General features: G+C 39.3%; 2 protein-coding genes across 3 annotated transcripts in view; one reads left to right on the top strand and one right to left on the bottom strand.

The window, feature by feature from the left end:
* Positions 1-29: 29 nt before the first annotated feature.
* On the bottom strand, positions 30-6524 carry acaa1 (acetyl-CoA acyltransferase 1). The gene is made up of 12 exons (XM_053228140.1): positions 6278-6524; positions 4852-4945; positions 3988-4045; positions 3722-3801; positions 3567-3609; positions 2542-2640; positions 2369-2449; positions 1221-1411; positions 960-1139; positions 550-605; positions 322-467; positions 30-228 (listed from the first exon to the last, which is right to left on the bottom strand). The coding sequence occupies exons 1-12, from the start codon at positions 6452-6454 to the stop codon at positions 153-155; spliced, it is 1281 nt and encodes a 426-aa protein (XP_053084115.1). The 5' UTR covers positions 6455-6524; the 3' UTR covers positions 30-152.
* Positions 6525-8120: 1596 nt separating this feature from the next.
* Positions 8121-23356, top strand: part of map3k22 (mitogen-activated protein kinase kinase kinase 22) — a 59059-nt gene continuing 43823 nt past the window's right edge. Inside the window, exons 1-2 of one of the 2 annotated variants that reach the window (XM_026937850.3) lie at positions 8121-8593; positions 22957-23046. In XM_026937850.3, coding sequence (XP_026793651.2) covers positions 23028-23046 — 19 coding nt within the window. In that variant the 5' untranslated portion in view covers positions 8121-8593; positions 22957-23027. Of the gene's footprint in view, positions 8594-21380; positions 22393-22956; positions 23047-23356 lie in introns of those variants that run through there. The other variant, XM_026937851.3, reaches the window with a different exon arrangement.

The following is a 23356-nucleotide window of genomic DNA, read 5'->3' as shown; positions in this document are numbered from 1 at the left end:
GCAGAGTTCATTCTGACTAAAGCAGGAGCTTAATTCTTATGATAGTGTTTAATTAGAGTTAGCATTTCTCCACATGTTTTTCATGATCACAACAGAATCAACATGCTTCTTTTAGAAGTTTCTCATCGTGCTTTATCGAGCTACAATCTTCTTCATGGTCCAGGATACTCGAAGACTGCAGCGGCTCCCATGCCAGTTCCAATGCACATGGACACCACGCCATAGGCTCTGAAAGAACCAACCGGATGTTTACTTCACATGCTGAATAATTCCAAATGAACTATCCAAATCCAACTGATAAGCCAGAGCAGTCATATTCACCTTCTGCCCCTGCGTCTGAGTTCGTTTAGTAAGGTCACGACCTGGCGAGCTCCTGTGCAGCCCAGCGGGTGACCCAGAGCGATGGCACCACCATTGGGGTTCACCTTCTCCATTGGGATGCCTAATTTCTCTACACAGTAAACCGCCTGTGGTTCAAAAGCACATGTTTAGCAGTTTCGCCAAAAGAACATGACATGTAGTGCTAGCATATTCCTGAAATCCACTCACCTGACTAGCAAAGGCTTCGTTGATCTCAAAGACGTCAATATCATTGATGGACAAACCTGAAGGGTGAAACATTTGAACATGATTTGATCTATTCAGAAAGCAGTGATGCAGCCTAGATGATGAGATCAGACTGAAATATAACTCATATTCTATTAAGAGCATCGTTTGATGTTTGGGGTTTGATTTTTGTTTCTTTGGCATCGCTAGGGTTTATCAAACATTTATATGCTAGAACTTAACTTGTGGTTGCAATTCACGCAAAAGAGAAACATATTTCAGTTTAATCAAGCCATAGATTTCAGAACTATCTAGTAGAAAATATCAGAATTTCACCATGTGTAGGGTTTTCCCAGGGAGGGGAAAGACTTCTGAGTAATGCAGCACTACACGGAGCTGCACAGTCCACCTACCTGCCTTCTCCAGGGCGGCGGGAATCGCGTAGGCTGGCCCGATGCCCATCACGTCTGGAGGAACGCCCACCACGGCACCGGCTCTCAGAATTCCTAACACTGGCAGACCAAGAGCCTCTACCGTAGACCTGCGACCCATCAACACGGCTGCTGCTCCATCACTCACCTGACTGGAGTTACCTACACACACATACACAGATTGCTCATGGTGGAATATCAGCAGTAATCTGGCTACACTGATTTAAACTCACTCGTACCCACCTGCCGTGGTGCTGCCATCCTCCTTGAACGCAGGGCGCAGTTTGGCCAGACCTGCCATGGTGGTGCCTGGCCGGATGCCGTCGTCCTTAGTGACCGTGATGGTCCGCTCGGTTCCATTCTCATCCACAAACTTGGTGGTAACTGGAACAATCTCCTGTACGAATAGACCCTGTTTCTGAGCCTGAGTTGCCCTGAACAGGAAGAGAAGGATGAAAATAGTGAAATGAGCTACGTTTAAATGCCACAGCGCTGTTCTTGATTCTGATTGGTCAAAAGGTGTTGACTAACAGTAGTACCCACTGAAAGGCAAATCACAGGTTTACATTAATGCACTCATTCTCATCAAGTTTTTTTTTTTTTTATATAGTAACAGCTAATTCACAACGACTTGTATGGTAGACAATCCGTGTAATCTATTCCTAATAATAAACGGATTAAGAAAATGTTATTTAGCAAAGAAGAACATATAACCGTTGATGTGGTGAAGTTTACTGCAAGAAGATGATGATTAAGCATTTATGGAAAGTGTCTCCATTGTCAGTGCTTTGTAACAGTTAGTAAAGGTTTTCTTGCTTCTCTGTAACATGACAAGCTGCATTTATTTTTGTCTTATTATCCTCGAGAGAAAAAAAAGAGGTTGGTGTGGGAGCGACTCTTTATACCTGCTATATGAGACAACATGAACTAACTTGTTTCGCTGATGTTCCGTAAACGTAACCATAAACAGATAAAAAGTAAAACATGTAACTCTTGGCAAACTGCTGTGGTATTAGAGGAATAAAAACTGCGGGATATCCTGTTATAGGAAACACATCAGATAAAAAAAAAAAAAAAAGGTGAAAATCACAAAGTGTTACCTACAAACAATAAAGTGTTTTAGTTTATATCATGATAATAAATGCAAGCTGTGATATTGAGTTGCACGGTTATTACACTGAATTCTTCATATCATCCCACCTCTTGTACATATGTACAGGCAATTTCGGAATTATTGGCACCTGAAAATAAGCAAAATTAATTAACACATTCAATGAGTGATATTCAGAGCTTGTTATTAGGATGCTGCATGATGTGTGTGTGTGTGTGTGTGTGTGTGTGTGTTCTGATGGTGAGCCTTCACATATTTTCAAATATCCCGATAATCATACTTGTGCTGAGAGCTGCAAGCAAATGAATCCTGCTTTTCTCTGGTGATGCCATATCTCTCTGCAACATTCTCTGAGGTGATTCTGTAAAAAAATAAATAAAAAAGCAGGTGATAAACTCAGCTTTTCAGTGCTAACAGGACACTCAGGTGTAAGTGCTCTAGGAACAGCTTTACCCCATGGGGATGAGACACTCTCTGGCCTTCTCACTGTCCATCAGTCTGGAGCTGAGATCTCCCGGATTTCCAACAGAACGCAGAGACATGCTCTCCACCCTGCACACACATATACAGAAAGGTAAGTTAAAGGATCTGACAACCTAATGACTTTGCTAAAATCACTATTCTGTTTAACTTAACAATCTGATAGATGCAAATATGCATAACTCTACTTTTCTTAGCTTAAGTTATGTATAAGTTCCACTGAAGCGCCTTTGAATCCATTAAAATAATTATTTCCAAGAAAGTCAACGGTTTAGTGAATGTTCAAAAGGCTGATTATATCTCATAAGAGAAATGGTTAGAGAGAGATTTGTTGAGAAACTATTTAAGAAATATTGTAAGGAATATGACACTCTGGGTGTGCTGTTACAGTAAAATAATCAGTAACAAAGTGGTGCAATGTGGCCCACTGTGAACCGAGGTGAAGCGATGCGAAGATGATTATTTACCTATCACCTCTGTGTTTTGTACCTCTTACACCACAGCAATTTAGCAAATAAGTAAATGTTTTATTTATTTAAAAAATTACTTGTAATTTTTATCCATTTATAGTTACATTGTATTAGTCCTGTTATTCCTTTTCTCTCTCTTGAAGTTAACAAGCCAAAAAAACACAGCCCTCCTGTCCTGAAGACTTTCCCATGTTGGAAAACCTAAAATTACAGCTCTGACTGACTGCTACAAAGCGCTGACACTGGAGACTCCTTCCAAAAATGCTAAATAACTTTGCCTTGCAGCCAGCACTACTGTCAGAGCTGCTGTTAACAGAAAATGAATCAACACTTTCTAATCAATGAGGATTGAGAATTCAACAGCGCTGTGGTGCAAGTAAAGAATAAAGCATTATATTCATTCATAATTGTTGGTTTAATTTGTAAAATCCACACAAAGCATCTTCTGAGTGAATTAGATACAGTTTGACCCTTATTCACTTCTATCAATAGTGTAACTCACAAATAATGTCACAAAGTAATACTAACCCACATGCAAGGCCCATATCATAAAACCCGTTCCTGACACCACCTTTAAAAAAACACAGAGAAAGCTCGTCGTTATAACAGGTCATGCCTTCACATTCGCTCATAACACAAAGACATGACATATTTTCTCTTCGCCTCTGGAGCTGATTTCTCACCTGCGATGTTAAAAAGCGCTTGCAGTCCAGACGAACACTGACGGTTTACCGTGTACACAGGCACCGTTTCTGGAAAGCCACTGGAAATCAGAGATGAATGCACTTTAACACATACGAGATGCTATTAAAACTATTGCTTTTAAAATTATGCTATTAAAACATAAAAATTATGTCATGCTATTATTATTATTATTATTATCATTATTATTATTATTATTATTAGTTATCTGCAAATCAATATGAATTCATACTGTACATCGTTATACCTGATGAACTGTGCAATCCGGGCCATCACAGCTCCTGCACCTGGCTGTAACACGTTACCTACAGGATGAAAGCCAACATTTTTTAGATTAAGGATCTCTTCTACATCATAGTACACAAATAGTGTCATAATATTTTAGTCTAGAGGCTACACACCATACAGGCTGTAAATAGAGTTAAACTTAATACACCAGACTTGAACCTAAACCCACTTATGAAATGTGAGCTTATGCTGGTCTGTGAACATATATAATTTATATTGTATATAAATAAAATTGAATTGAGCTTGCAATGGTGGTATTTTACAGTTGGTGTCTGCAAGAGCAAAGATGATTGTGAGATATGCAAGAATACTTGCAAAGCCCCTTCTACTAAGCTAAAAAAAAAAGGCTTCAAAGAGTATGCTTCGTCCTGCATACATAAGGATGAAGATAAGAAAATATCTATTTTACATACAGTATACTGTATTGTATCTTATATAATAGTTAGAGAAGGACAAGTTGTTGTCTCACTGTACTTATGGATGTAAACAATGCTGCTGGAAATGCGAGAGTTGCACTATTTCAGTATAGTAGACAACGGGACCAAGCACCAGGAATTAAGCAAAGTTCCACTTTACAAAGCCATTTATTTAAAAGTGAGTCTACGCAAAAATTTCATTATTATTCATCCACCAAAAAAATGTAGATAACATACTGTGATTGGATATGTCTGGTGACAGGACAATGTAGTAATGTCCCTGCTCTAACACACCCACTAATCCTTCTGTGAACTGTTGACATGAGTACAGTGTGTCAGGGCTGGGAAACGCTGCTGGACTCTGAAATGGACAAACCGGGTTTTAATCTCGTGGAGTTGTGACTCACCAACACACATGTCCCCCAGTTTATCTGGAGACAGTCCCACGTCCCTCAGCACTGCTGTCATCACTGCACTCAGCAGCTCGTCTGGGGTCGTGTCCTGTAGCATATTGCCACAACAAAGACCAAAGGTCAATATATATATATATATATATATATATATACACAAACTCCTTGCATAAATATTCACCCCCCTTGAACTTTTCCATATTTTGCAGTGTTACAACATGGGAAAATGGACAAAATGGACTTAACTGGGACTTTACCATTTAATTTACACAACATTTGAAGGTGAAGTATTCATCCCCCAGGTCGATACACATTCAAATGCAATTCCAGCTGCATGTCTTCTGGGATATGTCTCTATCAGCTTTGCACATCTAGATCCTGATATTTTTGCCCATTCTTCTTGTCAAAGTTGCTCAAGCTTTGTCAGATTGGATATTGCTTGTTAATGAACAGTAATTTTCAAGCTTTGCCACAGAGTCCCAATCTGGACTTTGTCTGGGCCATTCTAACACAGTCAGGTTCGTTGTTTTAAACCATGCCCAGTGTAGCTTTGCCACTTATACCTTGTACCTTATACCTTGTGTGATATACCTTGTGTGATATACCTTGTGCCATCTTTTTTGAAGCTGAACCTCAGCCCCAGTCTTGCCTACTGCAACAGGTTTTCTTCTAGGATTGCTCTGTATTTAGCTCCATTTATCTTGCATCCAAACCTAACCAGTTTCCCTGCTGATGAAAGGCATCCCCATAACATGATGCTCCCACCACCATGCTTCATGGTAGGAATGGTGTTTTCTTGGCTTTGGCCAAGAACAAAAAGTGACTGGATTTAATGGTACTTTGTGGGATGTTCAGATGTTGGGATATTTTTTAAATAACCAAACCCTGATTAATACTTTTCCAGAACTTTGTCCTGGACTTGTTTTGATAGTGCCTTGGTCTTCATGATGCTGTTAGTTTCAAAATATTTTGCTCTCCCAGGAACAGGTGTACTTATACTTAGACCAAGTGACACTTTAATTGCACACGAACTGACCCATTTGTATAATTATGTGACTTCTGATGGCAGCGAACTGCCCCGGAGTTTCATTTTGGGGTTTAACAGCAACAAGGATTGTTTTTATGCAAAAACTAGTTTTATGGGGTTTTGTTTGTTTGTTTGTTTGTAAATAATTTTATAAAATATTGAAATTGATGTATTGATTTTTTCCCCCTACTTCAGTATTATGGGCTATTTTGTGTGGATTCATTAATCCCAATTAAGTCTTGTTTTTGAGGTTATTACATAAGAATATCATAATTTACATCATTTTATTTATTTTTTTTTAAATGGAGCACTAATGTATCATGTTCACCTGGATCGTGATATGATATTTTTGACATATCACCCACCTCTTGAACACACACACACACACACACGCACCTTGAAGGAGCCTCTCTTGGCCCTCCCTATTGGAGTCCTTAAGCCGTGCACGACCACCACATCCCGAGGGTCAGCTGGAGCGCGCGCGCTGCAGCCCTGAAATTCCGCGCGTGACGGTGACAAATGGCGGGAAACAACCTTGAGCCTGTTCATCACTGACGGTGAGCTGAGAAACATGGAGACATGAACACAATGCAAAAACACAGGACTTTAGCCTTTACTCTGTATTCACTTCCTGATCAGGTTCTCCACAGCACCTCCACTGTTCCTGACACGAGTTCAAAACAAAAGTCCCCAACAGCAATTTACACAAACTCGCATATGGATCTTCTGTGAATATTAGCAGCACAGCTAGCCACTTCACCACATAGCCAAGTGAGAACAAAAAGGAAAATTCAAGGCTTTATTAATCTTTAGAATTAATATGTCATTTGCAATGACATCCAAAATATAATCTTTAATGAATTTTTTTTTTTTTTTTTTTTTTTTGAGACATGTTAGTTAATGGTATCCCATTTTACCCACAATGCCATTGACATTGGTGCCAAATCAGTGTATTTTTTTTAGGTCAGCACAAAATAAACAAAAAATCCACCTTCTGGCATTCACATGATACAATAAAATATGATCTTGGCTCATAAGGAGACTAATCGACATTTCACGATTTGACCACAGAGTCTGATACGATACGATTTCGATTCATAAGGAAACGATTCGATATTAGACGATACCACTGAGTCTGCTATGATACGATATGATGCAGTCTGATTTAGTACCGTCTGATCGATATGAGTAGGCCTAATGTTAATTTGCAAATGATGATGACTTAGAGAAAGACTGTTTTAAGAGTTACAGGCAAATCACCTTTCTAACCTCTTTACACATTACTTTAAACTGTGAATTATTTTTACACATTATTTTTCGATAATAACTGATTTATCATTTTTTATGATCGCTTTATGATTGTTGTCTCAGTTCATTTCAATGGCTGCCTTTCAAAATGATGCATCGATCCAGCTAGTCTGATAGTTACACCTTTAGATTCTGGTGCTAATCTGATGGTTAGTGCTGTATTTTGGTTATTCCTGTGAGAAGTTAGTGGTTGTGTGCCCCAGGGCAACATTGCTAGCTCAGTTACACTGCCAAAAAAAAAAAAAAAAGAGTCAATGATCTCAAACCGAAGGGATAAAGGTCATGTTTTGCAGTTAGGTCCTAAAACAAAAAAAGAGCTTCTTTTCTCCCTCACCATTTTCCAAGATATTTAATGTCATATTAATGAGTAAAAAAATTTAGAAGTAGTGGAGACAGCACTTCCAGTTCCCAGAATGCAATGCAACTATACGATGCCGAGTAACGGCGAAGACTCGGCTCGGCTAGTTAGTGATTTATGTTGGTGACGAGCGTGGTGGCATTGACGGAGCTATTAGCATGAAAGTTGAAGCTGTTTGAGCAGAGTGTATAAGATGATGAGATCACAGAGCTGGAGAGACTAAAGGACTAAAGCGCTGCTGCATCAGTCATCACTATCAGTGCGCAGTTGCATTGCATTATGGGTAATGTAGGAAACTGGTAACCAAAGTGAAAATAGATCAACATGACTGTGAAAGACCTTCAAGCTCAAAAAGTCAATTCAGAATTTAATTACAAAAATAATAATAAATCAATCTTGGACGCCATTAGATGGAAATGAAAGATTTTTCCTCCTTTAATTGATCGCATTACAGGTGTTTATCCAGCAGAGGGCGCCAAAGACACTGAACTATTACCCTAACCAGCAGCTTCCCACCCAAACAACTCCCTGATCCTTACACGGGTTTGCTACACAGCGCCCCAAATAATGGACTATCCACCCTACCTAGTGCACTAGACACTCACCAAGCAACCAAGCAGCTGTTTGAGATTAGACCTCGAGCTTCCTGTCGCTCACGTTATTGCTGACATCAGACTCACTTCTGCTCGGTGGAAAAAAATACTCGCAGTCCAAATCATGAAGTCAGAGAGGCAGGAGTCAAGGCAGGAGAGGAAACTTTGCTTGTGACGGTTTTGTGTGTGCAACTTTTTTTTGTTTCAAAGGACAGTGTTTTTTCTTTCTTTGGATTACCGACCTGGAGCAGATTTTAAAAAGAAAAACCCTGAATGCAGATTTGGGAAGGTTGGATTGTAATTTTCTGGCAGTTCACGCGCACAGTTTCCGGATCTTTACTGCTACAGTGGATTTTTTTTCTTCACTATTCCTCTTGCAGTTTGCCTTCTGAGACCTGTTTCTTGTGATTGATACAGCGTTTTTCCTTCACAGAATGAAAATACACACATAAGGTGAGTTGGAGGAGGAGGATGCATTTATAGAGCCAGTGCAGAAAGATGAGAAACGTAGTGTGCACAATTTGTCAAGTTCATTAACGTTTGAGTTAACATGAGACCCTGAGTCTTATGCAATAACATTTGAGTTAACATGAGACCCTGAGTCTTATGCAATAACATTTGAGTTGTCATGAGACCCTGAGTCTTATACAGTAACATTTGAGTTGACTTGAGACCCTGAGTCTTATACAATAACATTTGAGTTGTCATGAGACCCTGAGTCTTATGCAATAACATTTGAGTTAACATGAGACCCTGAGTCTTATGCAGTAACATTTGAGTTGACGTGAGACACTGAGTCTTATGCAGTAACATTTGAGTTGACGTGAGACCCTGAGTCTTATGCAGTAACATTTGAGTTTCATTGCAAGTCAAAAAAAGATTGGCATGGTTGACGGAGTTACATACAATAAAACAATAAGATTTGTATTGTATTTTTAAGCTAATGGTGTAAACCTAAACTAACAACGTGAAAGACTCTGTGTCAATATTTTAGTAAATATTATTTTCCTTTTCAGAATTTTCCATCCAAGCTTCTGTGCTCCAAGATGTAATAAAAAGGGGCCACTTTAAAACCAATTTACATACAAACAATCCCAAAAAATGGATTTCTGATATTAAATATGAGGAATAATTGGTGCAAACCAATGCAATGACTACATTTATGAGTCTGTTTCAGTTCAGTGTGCATTGTTTACTTGTCTAAAGTTCCTTTTTTTTTTTTTTTTTTGAAACTCATTTGGCTGATTTTTTTTTTATTCAACGTGGCTTACAGCTGAGACAGGAAACACCTGAGCAGTTGAGATGTTAAGAGTAGGGTTGCAGTCAAGTCCACCATCGTCAAGTCCAAGACCAGGACTGAGACTGAGACTGAGTTTTAAGGGTGACAAGTCCAAATGAAAGCTTGACCGAATCAAGGTCGAGACCAAAGGATACCCCTTCATTTGTACTTTGGACCTTTGCTTTGTAGAAGAATAACTTCTTGTCAAAAACTTTGTGCATACAAAAAGAAAAAACAACATAAAGCTTTCAGTTGAGACCACGACCTTATTTAGCAAGACCAATGCCCAAGACTGAAACAAGTCCAACTACAAATGCCAATAAGTCTGAGATAATTCAATATAGAAAACATCTCAAAACCAGACATGAGTCCAAGCCCAGTCTGTTTCAATGCCTGTGCATTATATAGTTGTAGAAAGTTCTAGAAGTGTGAGTGTGCTGTATATATAACAGTTATTAACAGTTATAATGGTGTAACTTTGTTATTCACATCCATACATCAGTTTTGAATGCAGTCTGTTTTTATTTCCTGTCCCAGATTGGATTTGACAGGAATGTCGTGAGTGATGGGTGCAGCTTTGACCTGCACCACCTTGGACCTTCATGAGTCATTAACCGCAAAAGCTGTCAATCTGCTGCTTGGGATATAATGTGCCAGTCCCTTTACTTGTTTTGCGCTTGGGCATCGCTTGCGTGTGTACCTCAGTGATCTAGATCTTTGAATTTTAGCTGGATTGCAACTGTTGTGGGTCGTAAACTCAAGTTCTCCAACTCTATTTCCCAGAAGTTGCATACTGAACCTTGGCCCTTCGTTGCGTTTAGTACATTATCTCGTTGCCTAAAAGCAGTAATGTAATGTAGTGAGTCATTTAGACAGCATTGCAGGCAGCCACACACCCTTCCTCTGTAATAAGTTGTTCCTGCTCAGCCCACACACCGTGCGCAGGTCTACTGGCCAACCCACAGCATGAGAGATGGCTATTGCCGAGCCGAAAACACCCATAGATGGATGAGTTGCTAGAAACCTAATGGTGGAACACTCATGAGATGTCAGAACAAGAAGGAAGTGGGAGGTATTGATTCCTTGTTAATGGGGACGGATTGAAAAATGTGTGTTTCTGAAGCCAAATTCTTCTAAAGCCAAAACCGTTCATGATAGGAAAGTAACATGATTTGAATTTAAAGAAAACTTGATATTTTTTGGCATGCAAGTTCAATTCCATGGTCAGATTGTAAATAACTTATTTAGTACTTTCAATTCAGTACCTTCACAAGTGGTTAAGGCGTTGGCCTACAATCAGAAGGCTTAAATCCCAGAGTCTTTCGGCAAGACCATTAACCTTTAAGTGCTCAGTCGTATCCTGTCTCAACTGTAAGTTGCTTTGGATAAAGGCGTCTGCCAAATGAGTACACATAAAATGTAGGCTAAGAGTTAAAGTCTTAACGTTTTGTCATATGAGTATAAATGATGATGAAAGTCAGGACTATTTCATTGACTGAGAGCGGAGGCCAGATGACAAGAGCAGTATCAGGTGAGGGGTCAAATTTGAGAATTAGTATAACTTGTTCTTCCAATAGACCTTTTTCATCACCTTTGTAAGTCCAACTAAAGGAAATATAACAATATGTATGAGTGCAAAGTCCCCTATAAGGACACAAAGACATTTCCATATTCGAATGGCAGTGTACACACATGCTTATATACATCCATTTCACTAATTTCATATTAGACCACATTTGGACCACATACACAAGATGTATTTTTACCTATTGTTGTGATTAGTTATTAGCTAGCTGGATGATGCTTTTATTCAAAGTGGCTTACAGTTGAGATGCGATACAACTGAGCAGTTGAGGAGATAAAGGTAGGGTTGAAGTCAAAATCGCCATTGTCAAGTCCAAAATCAGGATTAGCCAAGATTGAGTCGAAACTGACTTTTAAGGGGGTCGAGTCCAAAGATTGAAACTAAAAACCGTCAAATCATTTTCAAGGCCAAGCCTTCATTTGTGCATGGAAAAAGAAAAAACAACATGAAACTTTCAGTCAGGACAAAACCATATTTAGAGAGAGACTGATACCTAAGACCGAGACCAGTTCAAATACAGATGCCAATAAATTATGAGATTTATTCAATAGTCCAATTCAATACAGAAAACATCTCAAGACTGGACTTGTCTCCAAGCCCGAGACTCTAGTTAAGGGCCCTACAGTTGCAGCTTGGTGATGGTGGGATTTGGACTCACAACCTTCTGATCACTAGCCCAAAACTTTAACCACTGAGCCACCTGCTTCCCTGTCACGCTGCATAGACTTGCTAGTGAAGCAGGAAATGTTGGTCAAAGCCGATGGCCAAGATGATAACCTTTGAACTTAGAGGTGGGTGGGTGCATTTGTCTTGGTTGAGCTCGCTTGCCACACTGCCTGCTGCTCCACACATCATCACTTTACCTGCCTGCTTTTTATTGAAAATGAATGAAGGATGAGTGTTGTCACTTGACAGCGTAAAGCCTTAATTTTTTTAATTAGTTGGTAAAAGCCAATGAAAATGCCAGTAAAATGTTTCCCCAAAAGAGTAAAAGACTGCATGTATGTTTACATTTGCAGCATTAACCGATGCTTTTATCCAGAGGGACTTACTGAAATGCTTTGACATGTCTGTCGAAAAACGAAAAACATGCCCTTATGGTAGTACAAATAGTCTGTGGTCAGTCGAAGAGTACCATATGACTGCAAAACCACGGCAACTTAAAGTCATCTTTGTTCATGAAAAGCTGTAAATATGTATGATGACATATAAAAAATTTATAATGCAGTCTTGGACAGTTATCCTCCTGTAAGTTGGTCATCTGGTTTCATATTTCACTTTTATAGAATCAAACAACCCTGTTTAAGCAATAAAACCAGCGCAGATCAGAATCAGGATTTCCATTAGCTTTGTTTTTATTATTTATATGAATGCGACCAAAATGGAAAGGATGCTGAGTGTTCCAACGTAAAACGTTCAACATAGAACAATGAAATTCTTTTTATAGAGTATGACTTCATAAACTTTACACAGAATAATTAGATGAGGAGTAAATGATACCAAAAATGGAACAGACGGGATTGTTAGTCACTCACAGACAAGGACGGATAATGGCGCTCAGATGAACATGAGTTTGGAATTGTTTACTTGGATAATGAGAGCTCAGATTGCAATCAGGAGTCTCTTATCTAATTTGGTCCTGATCTGTGGACACAGTCAGTTCTCAGCTGTAATGAGGCTGGAGGAAATCCTCTGATTATGGTCTGCATGTCGGACTGGCTCGAGTTAAAGAAATATTTCATTGCAGGTATTCAGCCCTCAGTAGAAAGTGAACTAAAAGCTACTGTGTCTGTGATGATAGTCTTAATGATTGAGGGAAACCTGATAAAATTACAATTTCTCAGGCTTGGTTTTTATTTAATTTTATTCCACAGCACTGTTGAGATCTCGAATCTGATCGGTCATAAAGTGTTGATTAATTTTCTATAAAAGCAATTCATGGCAAATCACAGATTTATATTAATGACCTTGTTTTAATACATTCTTGTTTCTATAGTAACAGCTTGCTATGACTTGAATGGTGGATGCACCACAAAATAAGGCTAATAATAAACTGTTTTTTTTTTTTAAAAATGTGTTCTTATTTAAAAACAACTAATGTATAATTGTTGATATGGTAAAGAGACGTTTATTTAACGTGTATTTCTTCAGTGGCAGCACTTTGTTATAGTCAGTAGGTTTTCCGCTATGGTAAAGTCTTCAGGACCACGTTTGCACGCGGACATCAGCAGCATTATACGTAACCATACATGGATAAAAAGTATGATTTGTCATTTTTGAATTCCTTAATAAAAAATGTGATATAAGAGGAATAAAACACTTCAGGATGTGCTGTTGCAGGAAAAGAATCAACTTCAGGGTGGTCACAATAACAGTAAACAGTAATAATAATTGATTATTGATTCCTATTACATCACATCTGATCATGTTTTAGGCTGTTCTTTGCATAATGTGCTTCAGCATAGAAGACTAGCAAGCTACGTGTCTAGCCTCATAAGCTTCATGTGATTTAAAATGAATAGTGCAGAGATATTATTTCAGAAAATGCTTTGCAAATGTGGAGCTATTCTTGGATGTTTAGAAATCATCTAAAGTGAGACGTGGAAATGTTAAGTGAAACGCAGTGTGGTGTACAAGCCCATTTGCATAACGAGCTTTGCTGGATTTTTTTCTTCATGCAACCAACTTGTAAGTGGACGCTTATCATCAGACCTATTTTTGCCGCTTATTCTCAACAAGTGTTCCTCTTTTGTACTAGTGGACGCAGGTGTATCAGCGGTTAGGGTTTGGTCCTAGTAGTGAAGGTTTTGAGTTCCAGTCCCAGGCAACTGTTTGGCCCTTGATCAAGGTTCGACTTCTCAGCTTGGACTTGCATCTCACACGAGTGATTTTCTGCTGCAGTGTAACAGCACATGAATGGAAAGGAGACTGTATTGTGTAAGAGAGTTAGTGTTAATGTACCCTAATCGATAGTGCTTTTTTAGCTGTTACATGATCACAAGCAAAAAAGATTGCAAATTCTCTTTTCTTACTATGAACAGTTAATCATGTTGAAGACAGAATGATTTCATGAGGTTGCTATTTTGAGCGCAGCCCCTTATATTATTGTATTATTTGAGTCCTGAGGTCAGCTTGTGCTGTGTATAAGCTGCTCTATAAATCATGTTTCATTTGCGTCAGTGTGTGCTTATGTGTGTGTGTCTGTGTGTGTCTGTGTGGTTGATAAATACCTGTATTAGAACAGAAGGCACTTTGTCCCACTGTGAACTCAACTTTCAGTTCTCACTTCACCTGTTGTGCGGTTGAAACTTCCTACCCTGCTGTTAGTCACTTGTTGGAGGAAACATTGCTTCTTTCACACACACACACAACAACAACTTTCCCACCTTTGGGAATTCTTCAAGGGGCACACCATGTAAAAGCTTCTGTAGAACAAAGACTGAAGCTTTGGGCGAGACACGTGTGTAGTCCATGTGATTAGGAAAGTTCATCTCAGTAACTATTTTGGAAACCGATACAAAATGTATCACAAAGCGGCAGCCAAAACAATGGTGCCACGTTGACATCTACAAAAAAGCAACAAAGTACAGCAACCAGCTTGTACGAAAACAGATTTTGAGGTTCAGTCGGTGTTGCAAAGATACCTGTAATACTCTCAGAAACAAAATAATGACATAATTCATCACGATACTGATGCCGCTTTCCATGCAGTAACTCCTTCAGCTCATTCTGCTCCAAATGTTCATTTGTAGCCGTAAAACCGATGTCTGGGAATCCTGTCCAAGCTTTGTAAAGGCACACAGCCTGGGAATGCACTGAGCTATTAACATGACAGACAAGTGGATACTTTTGTGCTTCAATATTAAAACCTGTGCTAACTAATTAGGAGTGTAACGATCCAACAATTTGGCTTGATACATCAATTTAATGGATTGAAATTGATCGATGTGTCAATCATAATTCAAAAAAAGAACAGACAAGTGGCGAGTATGAAAGAAATTGTATTTTGAAAATGATGTGTAAATAATTTACTAGGCTTGCAAAGTGATTTGCATGTAACTCTGGTACTTTTAAAATAATCCTACTGTATGATATTATCATTCACAAATTAACCATAGGCCTACCCCAGATTCTGAACAACGTTGGACAAGTGTCAGACGGAGGCTATTAAATTGAATCTTATCATATCGTAGCAGATTCAGTGGTATTGTCAAATATCTAATCCTTATCTTATCAGTTGAAATCATATTGTATCTGCTGAGGTTTACACACCTATAACGAATAAATATACAGCAAAGTACGACTGCTTTAGAGAGCTAGAACCTGTTTGAGGAACTCTTTTTTTAAAGGTACATTCACACGTACAATTGCTCGCAGCAACAAAGTGATCAGAGAGCTGGTGACTTCTGGCGACTTGACTGACAGTGACCGCTAGCGACTAGATGTGGGCGTGTCCAGCGACGAGACAAAGTTGAGAAAAGGTTAAATTTATGCAAATTTGGAGCGACATGGTGCAGCGACTGCCAAGGGAAGTGAAGACAGTAGAGTGCAAATGATCCGTGGCTTTAAATGCACTAAGGTCATAAGCTAAGCTAAGGTAATTGGCGCTTGCGTTTTTGGCACAGATAGATGGCCGCAATAGCAAAGAGCACTCACTGCTTCTCCTTCATCTCCTACGATATGATGCATATTTACACTGGTGAATTTTATATACAAATGCTCAACCTCTAGAATATTTAATGTTAGTGTCAAGAAAGCTGGTTTACTGTTACTATGGCAACCAGTAATAGGAACACCTATTGGCAACTTCATAGTACAGCGACTGGTGACTTGCAGTGATAAAATCACTGTGTGTGTGTGTGTGTGTGTGTGTGAGTGTACCTTAAGGCTATAGGTTACTATGAAACTTTTTTATTATTAGCTTTGGTTAGTCATTCTTCTTCAGTTTACAGCTAAGGACCTGGTGTTCTTTCTTCATCCTGAGTGCTTCGTTGCTGGTGGAGGGGAGTTTTCGATCTCATCTGACTTCCCAGAAATCCCTGGGTCCCACTGCAGCCCATGAGTCACCGTATCACGAACAATAGAAGAAGCCTGCTGTTTTTTCTCAGTTGCTGACCTTTTGAGTTTGCTCACCGTAGGAACGGCATCACCATGATGTTATCACCCTCACATTTGGAGAGCGGCTTTTTCTTTCTTGGCACGCTTTTGTGACTGAGCTCACAGGGGAGGTGAGGTAATACAGATCGAGGGTCTTCTTGCTCCAAGACTCTGCCTAACTGTGACTGTGGAGAAAAATTGACAGATTGCTCAAGGTCCTTAATGACCAGCGACCCCCGTCGTGATTTCTGGAGACTCCGGCGTGATTAATATGGTGGTTATTGACGCACGTAGGAGCGTAATGTAACAGCTGGCCTGGTGTCAAGTCGAATCTTCTGAGACGTTACAGTATAGATTGGAAAATACACACCCCCATTTAGTGATTACACGAGTCCTTCAGTTCCACAGAAAAATCACAAATGATCCATAATTATAGTGGAATAACAAATTTCCAATTTTTGCAAGTTGGAGTAGGTCAATGTTTCAGTGCTATTTCTCTGTAATTCTGTTACGTCTTGAAAGCAGGCTTTAGGATGACTGATTTTTTTGACCAATCACAGCCAATCACACTGATTCTTTTGACCAATCACAGCATGTACTGTACAGTCGTATATTTGAAATATTTCCATATTGAAAAAGGGAAAATGTATTGCTGGAAGACCAGAGGTACTCTCTAAAGTTATTGTTCTGTGATATTTATTATTAGCGTAAATAGTGTGTGTGTGTGTGTGTGTGTGTGTGTGTGTGTGTGTGCGTGTATAAGTCACATGCTGGTAGAGTAGCAGAACAGATGGGCCACGGAGTGTGTACCTGGTGCCAGACACAGCAAGGAGAAAAGACTTCAGGGAGTTGTGTGTGTGTGTGTGTGTGTGTGTCCCACCATGTTTGGAAGGCCACCTGTCTTGGAAGCACTTCTTAACATGCTAACGGTGATCACAAGGTTATTGCGTGTGTTTGCATGTAGGCCAGTGTGTGTGTGCTTCTGTCTGCGTGTTTGCATGTGCATGTTTAATTTTCTTTCGCGCTACTGCTCCTATATGGCTGCAGCACTGAAGCTGAATTATAATTATTTACAGGTTTTTATTTCTCAGAGATCAATCAAAACTATATATAGGGACTTAACACCACTTCCCCTCTTGACTCATTTGAGAAACTTCACATGAGCTAGAGCACTATTGTAAACGCCCCCTAATTCAGTGACTGATTTAATCGAGTGGAAATGGAGCCCTTTTCTGCATTTTATGCGAATTTGTTGATCTTGTAATTGGTTTTTTGTGCCTAAGGCTGTGTCATGTTCATGCTTTCTCTTGCTGGTCTGGGCACGCTCAGTGGAAAAATCACAGCAAACCCTTTGTGCCTTGGTCAAGGCATTTTTCTGTGTTGACTGATTCTGGAGAAACTTGCCGGCCATGCCAGCTTTAGAAGCACAAACACATAAACAAGGCACTAAACTGACCTTTTCAATCAGAAGAAAGAAGGCATTTAGGAGGGCTTGAGGCTTTTTAGATCCTCACTGGCCCAGAATTGCAGTAATTAGGGAGTTTTTGCACTATTTGTGACTTAAACTATGTGGGCCAACAGTTCATTTCCAGCATTCCTTTTAGCAACTGTAATTCAGACAGTTCACTGCTCTGATTATTTACTGGCTACATTTTTGGCTCAAATGCTGTTGTTCTGCCTTAATAGTTTACAGTCATGTTTGAAAAGTCAATAACCTTGATAAGATATCCCGGAGGCAAGGGAGCAAAATTGGCCAATAGTGGGCATCTGTGAGTTTATGTATGCAGAAGAGGGCAGATAGCACTTTCCTCTGAGTGTGTTATGCTGCGCTGTGATGAAGCATGAGCAAAGAGGTGGCTGTTTGGCTTCACATGTCCCGGAGGAAGCCTGTGTTAGCCTTCACCCTCCCCGTTTGGTAGCTGACGTATAATAAGGGAGAGCTGGCTGGTGGGTGGGAATTTACAGGATCATTAGCGTCCAGACCACCCGGAAAAAACCTGGGATAGAAAATGCTGACTTAAGGCAGAAATAATGTTTCTTTGCTGTCAGATATAATACAATGTAATATAAAAGCAAGAGCCTGAATGAAAAATGAAAAAGAAAAAGACTATTACATTGATATATGAATGAGGAGATGGCAAGTATTCGAATAAACATCTGATAATTTAACAATATGGCTCTCTAACCTTGGAAGCTAATAAAACAGCACTTGATCGAGCACATCCTATTATTTTGCAGTTTATTTTTTTTTTATATTGTGCTCTGACGCACAACAGAGATACTAAATCGAGGTTATGAAATTATAATGTGTGTGTGGATTGTAGGCTGTTTTATCACACTTTTAATTCATTTAGTGTTGTCAATTTAATAAAATATTGCCAGCTGTTTTGTGTTAATTCGCTGCGCTCTTGAATACTAATCTCTGGTTCATCAACAAGAGAAGCCGTAAAAAGGGTAGATGGATCGTTATGCTGATTTGCAGTTATTATTAACGCACCATGGGATGAAGACGGTGATTAATCTCGGATGAATATAACCCGATCTAAATGTTCTCATTCCGTTCTCAGTAAAACAGATGCATCCAGTATGAGACCACACATGTGGCTTAAATCTAATTTACAAAGATCAGATTTCTGAATGAATAAAGCTCTGACTATATAAATCAGATCTGTGTTACAGTGTGTGCCACTTCAGATTTTGTGTGTGAATGTATCCATTTTTCCTTGTAAGCTAAAGAAGTGGGTGGTCTTATGACTCTGTTTCCCAACACACTTCAGTAAACAGATGTGCTAGCTGGAAACACACATTCACACACATTCCCTTACCTCCATTTTTCCAAAATGGCCTTTGAAATGTCGTCCAACACGTCACAGCGGCCCCTCCGAGAAAACTCGACCCCCTCCGAGAAAGTAATGTCATCCTCTAGAGCCTTTCATTTCATGCCAGATAATTTCACATAATCAAGAGTGTAAGACTGTAGCGGTCTGTGTGGGGGAGTTTGTGTGTATGTCTGTGTATGAGTGTTTGTTTGTGTGTCTATGTGTCTGTGTGTGTTCAGTATCTGAAAGTTGTTAAAACAACCCTTTACAGAATCCCAGTGTGTTTGTGCGTGGTTATATCATCACATTGCTCGTTACACGCTGCCGGCTTTTCCGTGCGCTTTACCAACGGCTAATACACTCTGAGCTCCGGGGGAGTTACAGACTGCTCTGCGCTTCACTGACAGCTGTAATGGCCTCACGTCTTCTCCGTCTTCTCCTCCATGTCTGTGTCTGACACGTGATGTGAGTGTTTGAGGCAGACGGGCCCTAAACAGAGGAAAATGGCTCACATTGTCTTTTATTCTCTTATCAATATGACAGAGTGGATAAATTTGCGATGATCTACGACATTGCATGTGATCACATGGCTTATATGTTTTATAGTACACCAATAGTAATGTGTCTGTGTGATGTAATCTTACTTATATAACATTAGCACTGTAACTATTATATGTATATTGTGTGTATTCATAGGTTCATTTCATTCCTATTTCACTTAAAAATATATATAGAGTCAATATAGAGTGAACATAATACATTCATAGCACCTAAAAATTACATCCAAACATGTGTTTATTCATCTTCAGTAAGCACTTTATCCTGGTCAGGGTCGTGTAGATCCGGAGTCTCGCCCAAAAACACGGGGCGTGAGGCGGGATTACGCCCTGCTGGGACAACACACACACTCATTCACACCTAGAGCCAATTTAGCGTAGCTGATCCACCTACCGGGATGTTTATGAGAGGTGCGAGGAAACCAGAGAACCTGGAGGAAGCCCTCATGGACACGTGAAGAATGTTTAAAACTCCACGCGAACAGTAACCCGTGTTTAGGATCAAACTGGGAAGACTGGAGTTATGAGGTTGACAGCTCTACTCTCTACACCACTGTTCTGCCCTCTAAAAAAACAAGTAATAAAACAAATCCGGTTATTATTGGATAATAATACAAATTATCCGATGACTAAGTAGTAATTCATTTGGTTACATTTTAAAACCCTAATTAAAATAAATAATAGTAATGCTATAATACTAAAATGTAAATTGTAAAAATCTAAAATAATTAAAAATATTATTTATAATATTTTCTTGTATAAAAATTAGTATAAATAATATTTTTAAAATTATTTTAGATTTTTATATTTTACATTATAGTACTATAGTGTTACTATTTAATTTGTATATAAAATTTTTGTATAAAATAATTTTTGTATAAAAATTATTATAAATAATATTTTTAAAATTATTTTACATTTTTACATTTTATATTATAGTACTATAGCATTATTATTTAATTTTATAATAATTCTAAACTGATTTTATTAGACGTTTGAGTTTAGAATTGTAATATGGATCATTATTCTGATTTTGCAGTTTAACTCCCGGTCAAAGCTCATATCGTAAATACTGCTTAATAAAGCAAAAAAAAAAAAAAAAAAAAACGGAAATAATAATGTAGGAAGTATTTGGCGTAGACGTCTTTCCAGGGAAAAAAAAAAATGACACAATTCCAAATCCACAGATTCATAGTTCAATGTGAAAACCTTTTTTTTATTTTAATTTTTTTTCTTTTTTTTTTTTTTTTGTCCGAATCTTTTGTCTGGAACAAGCACCTCCGTTGAGGTTTGGTATTTTTATTTATTTGCTGTTCAGTTTTTAAAGCTGACGTTGGACGGGTCAAACTTCCATCTTAGCATTACTAATGTGTCCAGCTCTTTGGCATTTTTATTGATTGAATACCATTTAGAATAAAAGAATCGCACGGGCCTTTCTGTACAGAAACAATGATTGTTATTGGCGGTTAAACGTAGCTATTAAAAAATAAACTCGAATATTAATGCTTTAATCTCCTCGAAACACACGTTAGAGTTGATCTTTAACATGTGCATTGTTTGTTGTGCTAAAGGTCAGAGATGTTTGAGTGTAATTTCACATCCATAAAACTGATAACCTGCTGTCTATCTCTAATACAGTCATGAACATCTTACCTGAAAGGTCACATGACCAGAGAGGTCACATGACCGGATAGAAACACTAATGATCGCTGATGATCGTCAGTGTGTCTTTCTGCAACACTGGACGCGGCCTAAACCGTCCTGTTATAGCAGATGAGTGTGTCTCACTCTTTCCCGCTCTCGCTCCTCCTTCACACACTCTCACACTCCTCCTCCTGTGTCTCTGTCTCTCTGACAGAGTGTGAGCCTCTTCCTTTCCTCACTCTCTCCTCTTTTTCTCCCCCCTCCTTTCTATATCTTCATCTCTGTCTCTTTCTTTCCATCATCATTTCTCTCTACGTCTCTGTCTTCCTTTCTCTCTTCTTCTATCTGTTCTTCTCATCTCCTGCTGTCTCTCTGTGTGTTTCTTCCTCTCTATTTCTCCCTATCTTTCTTTCTCTTTGCCTCTTTCTCCCTCTGTCTTCCTCTCCCTTCATCTATCTTCATCTCTCTCTACCTCTATCTTCATCCCTGTATCTTCATCTGTCCCTCCATCTGTCTTCCTCCCTTTCTCCCTCTATCTTCCTCTATTTTCTTCCATCTATTTTCATCTGTTTATCTTCATCTCTTCCTACCTCTGTCTTCCTCTTTCTTTCCCCCTGTCTTCCTCTCTCTCTCTCCTTCTCTCTGTCTTCCTCTGTCTCTCCTTTTATCTTCATCCTGTTTATTCTTCTAATTTTCTCTCCCTCTCCTCCTTTTATCTTAATATCTCTTTCCCTTTATCTTTAACTTTTGCACTTCCTTCATCTCTCTCTTCCACTATCTTTCTCAGTCTCCTGCTATCTTCATCCCCCTCTCTCTGTCTTCATCTCTTCTTTCTCTTTCTATCTTCCTCTCTCTCTTTCTATGTATGTTCCTCTCTCTATCTTCACTGTTTATCATCATCCCTTTTTGTCTGGCTGTATCTCTCTCTTGCTCTCTCTCTCCCTCCCCCCCCCCTCTCTCTCTCTTTCTCTCTCTCTCTCATTTCAACTCTCTCAGTTCAAATTCACCCTTTTCTTGTCATGCCTTTCTCTCCACCTATAGTCCACGTCTTCTTTCCCTGCCTCTGTCTTCTTCTATCTATCTAGCTATCTGTCTATCTTATACTCCTTTTCTCATGACTCTTTCTGTCGTTCCATCTCTCTCTCTCTCTCTCTCTCTCTCTCTCAGTCTTGCAGGTTTAAACTGGTCTTTAGTCAGAGCCGTGTATTTTTCATGAGACTCGGGTGTCACTTCGGTGAACGTAGCTGAGAAAACGACTGGAATGAATGAAGGTGGTCGTTGTTTTCATACACATCAGAAACGAGAGCAGTTTTAGAGTGCACGCTTAAGTAAATATGATCAGTCAGGGTGTAGGAAAGCAGCGAGGCGTGCCGTGTTTCCTGACACGTGTTAATTTACATCGAGTGTGTGAGTGTGTGAGTGTGTGAGTGAGCATACCTCTTGTTCTGCTGCGCTGTAAAGCTGATGTTAAACATTGGCCATAAGCAGAAGTGGTAAAGGTGGCTGTGTGTTATGTAACTCTTTTAGCACAGGGTGTGGAGGCCTGAGTGTGAGTGTGTGTGTATGTGTGTGTGACAGTTTTGTGAGGACATTTGGCTGGTTCCCATAACAAAAACAGATATTTTTTCACAAAACCTGCAGCTTTTATCTAAAAAAATTTAAAGGAGTCAGGTTATGGTTAGATTTAAATGTAGCATAGGAGTGATTAGCTGCATTCATAATTAAGTCAATGGAAGGTATTCACAATGTGTGTGTGTGCGTGTGTGTGTGTGTGTGTGTGTGTGTTTGTGTGTGTGTTAACGGTATTCTGATGCTGTTGTCTGTGTCGTTGTCAGGCTGAAGCGTCTGTGTTTGCCTGCTGAAGGAGTCGAGCGCTGCAGCTCGAGTTCAACACGGCCACTTCCTGATGATGACAGTAAACATGGGTAAGTGTGAGGAACACTGTGTCCTGTCTCTTTCTCTCTCACTCTCTCTCTCTGTCGCTCTGTGTCTTCCTGTCTCTCTCGCTCTGTCTGTCTCCCTCTCTCTCTCTCTATCACTGTCTTCCTGTCTCTCTCTCTATCTCTCTCTATCTCTGGCTTTGTTATGTCTTCCTTTTGAACTGTCTATCTTTTTTCTTTGTCTCTCTGTCTTTCTATTTCTGTCTCTGTTTCTCTTTCTATGTCTCTCTCTGTTGCTGTCTCTCTCTCTGTCTTTCTCTCTCTGTTTCTCTATCCTTGTGGCTATCTCTCTTTT

This window comes from Pangasianodon hypophthalmus, chromosome 22, assembly GCF_027358585.1.
Source record: "Pangasianodon hypophthalmus isolate fPanHyp1 chromosome 22, fPanHyp1.pri, whole genome shotgun sequence".
Lineage (NCBI taxonomy): Eukaryota > Metazoa > Chordata > Actinopteri > Siluriformes > Pangasiidae > Pangasianodon > Pangasianodon hypophthalmus.
Note: the sequence above shows the minus strand (reverse complement) of the source record. Positions and strands in the feature narration are given on the sequence as shown.

Coding starts and splice junctions, on each gene's coding strand:
- acaa1 (XM_053228140.1), bottom strand. CDS start 6,454: ATGTTTCTCAGCTCACCGTCAGTGATGAACAGGCTCAAGGTTGTTTCC. Junction 1,140..1,220: donor GGATGGCAGCACCACGGCAG/GTGGGTACGAGT, acceptor ATGTGTGTGTAG/GTAACTCCAGTCAGGTGAGT. Junction 468..549: donor ACGAAGCCTTTGCTAGTCAG/GTGAGTGGATTT, acceptor TTTGAACCACAG/GCGGTTTACTGTGTAGAGAA.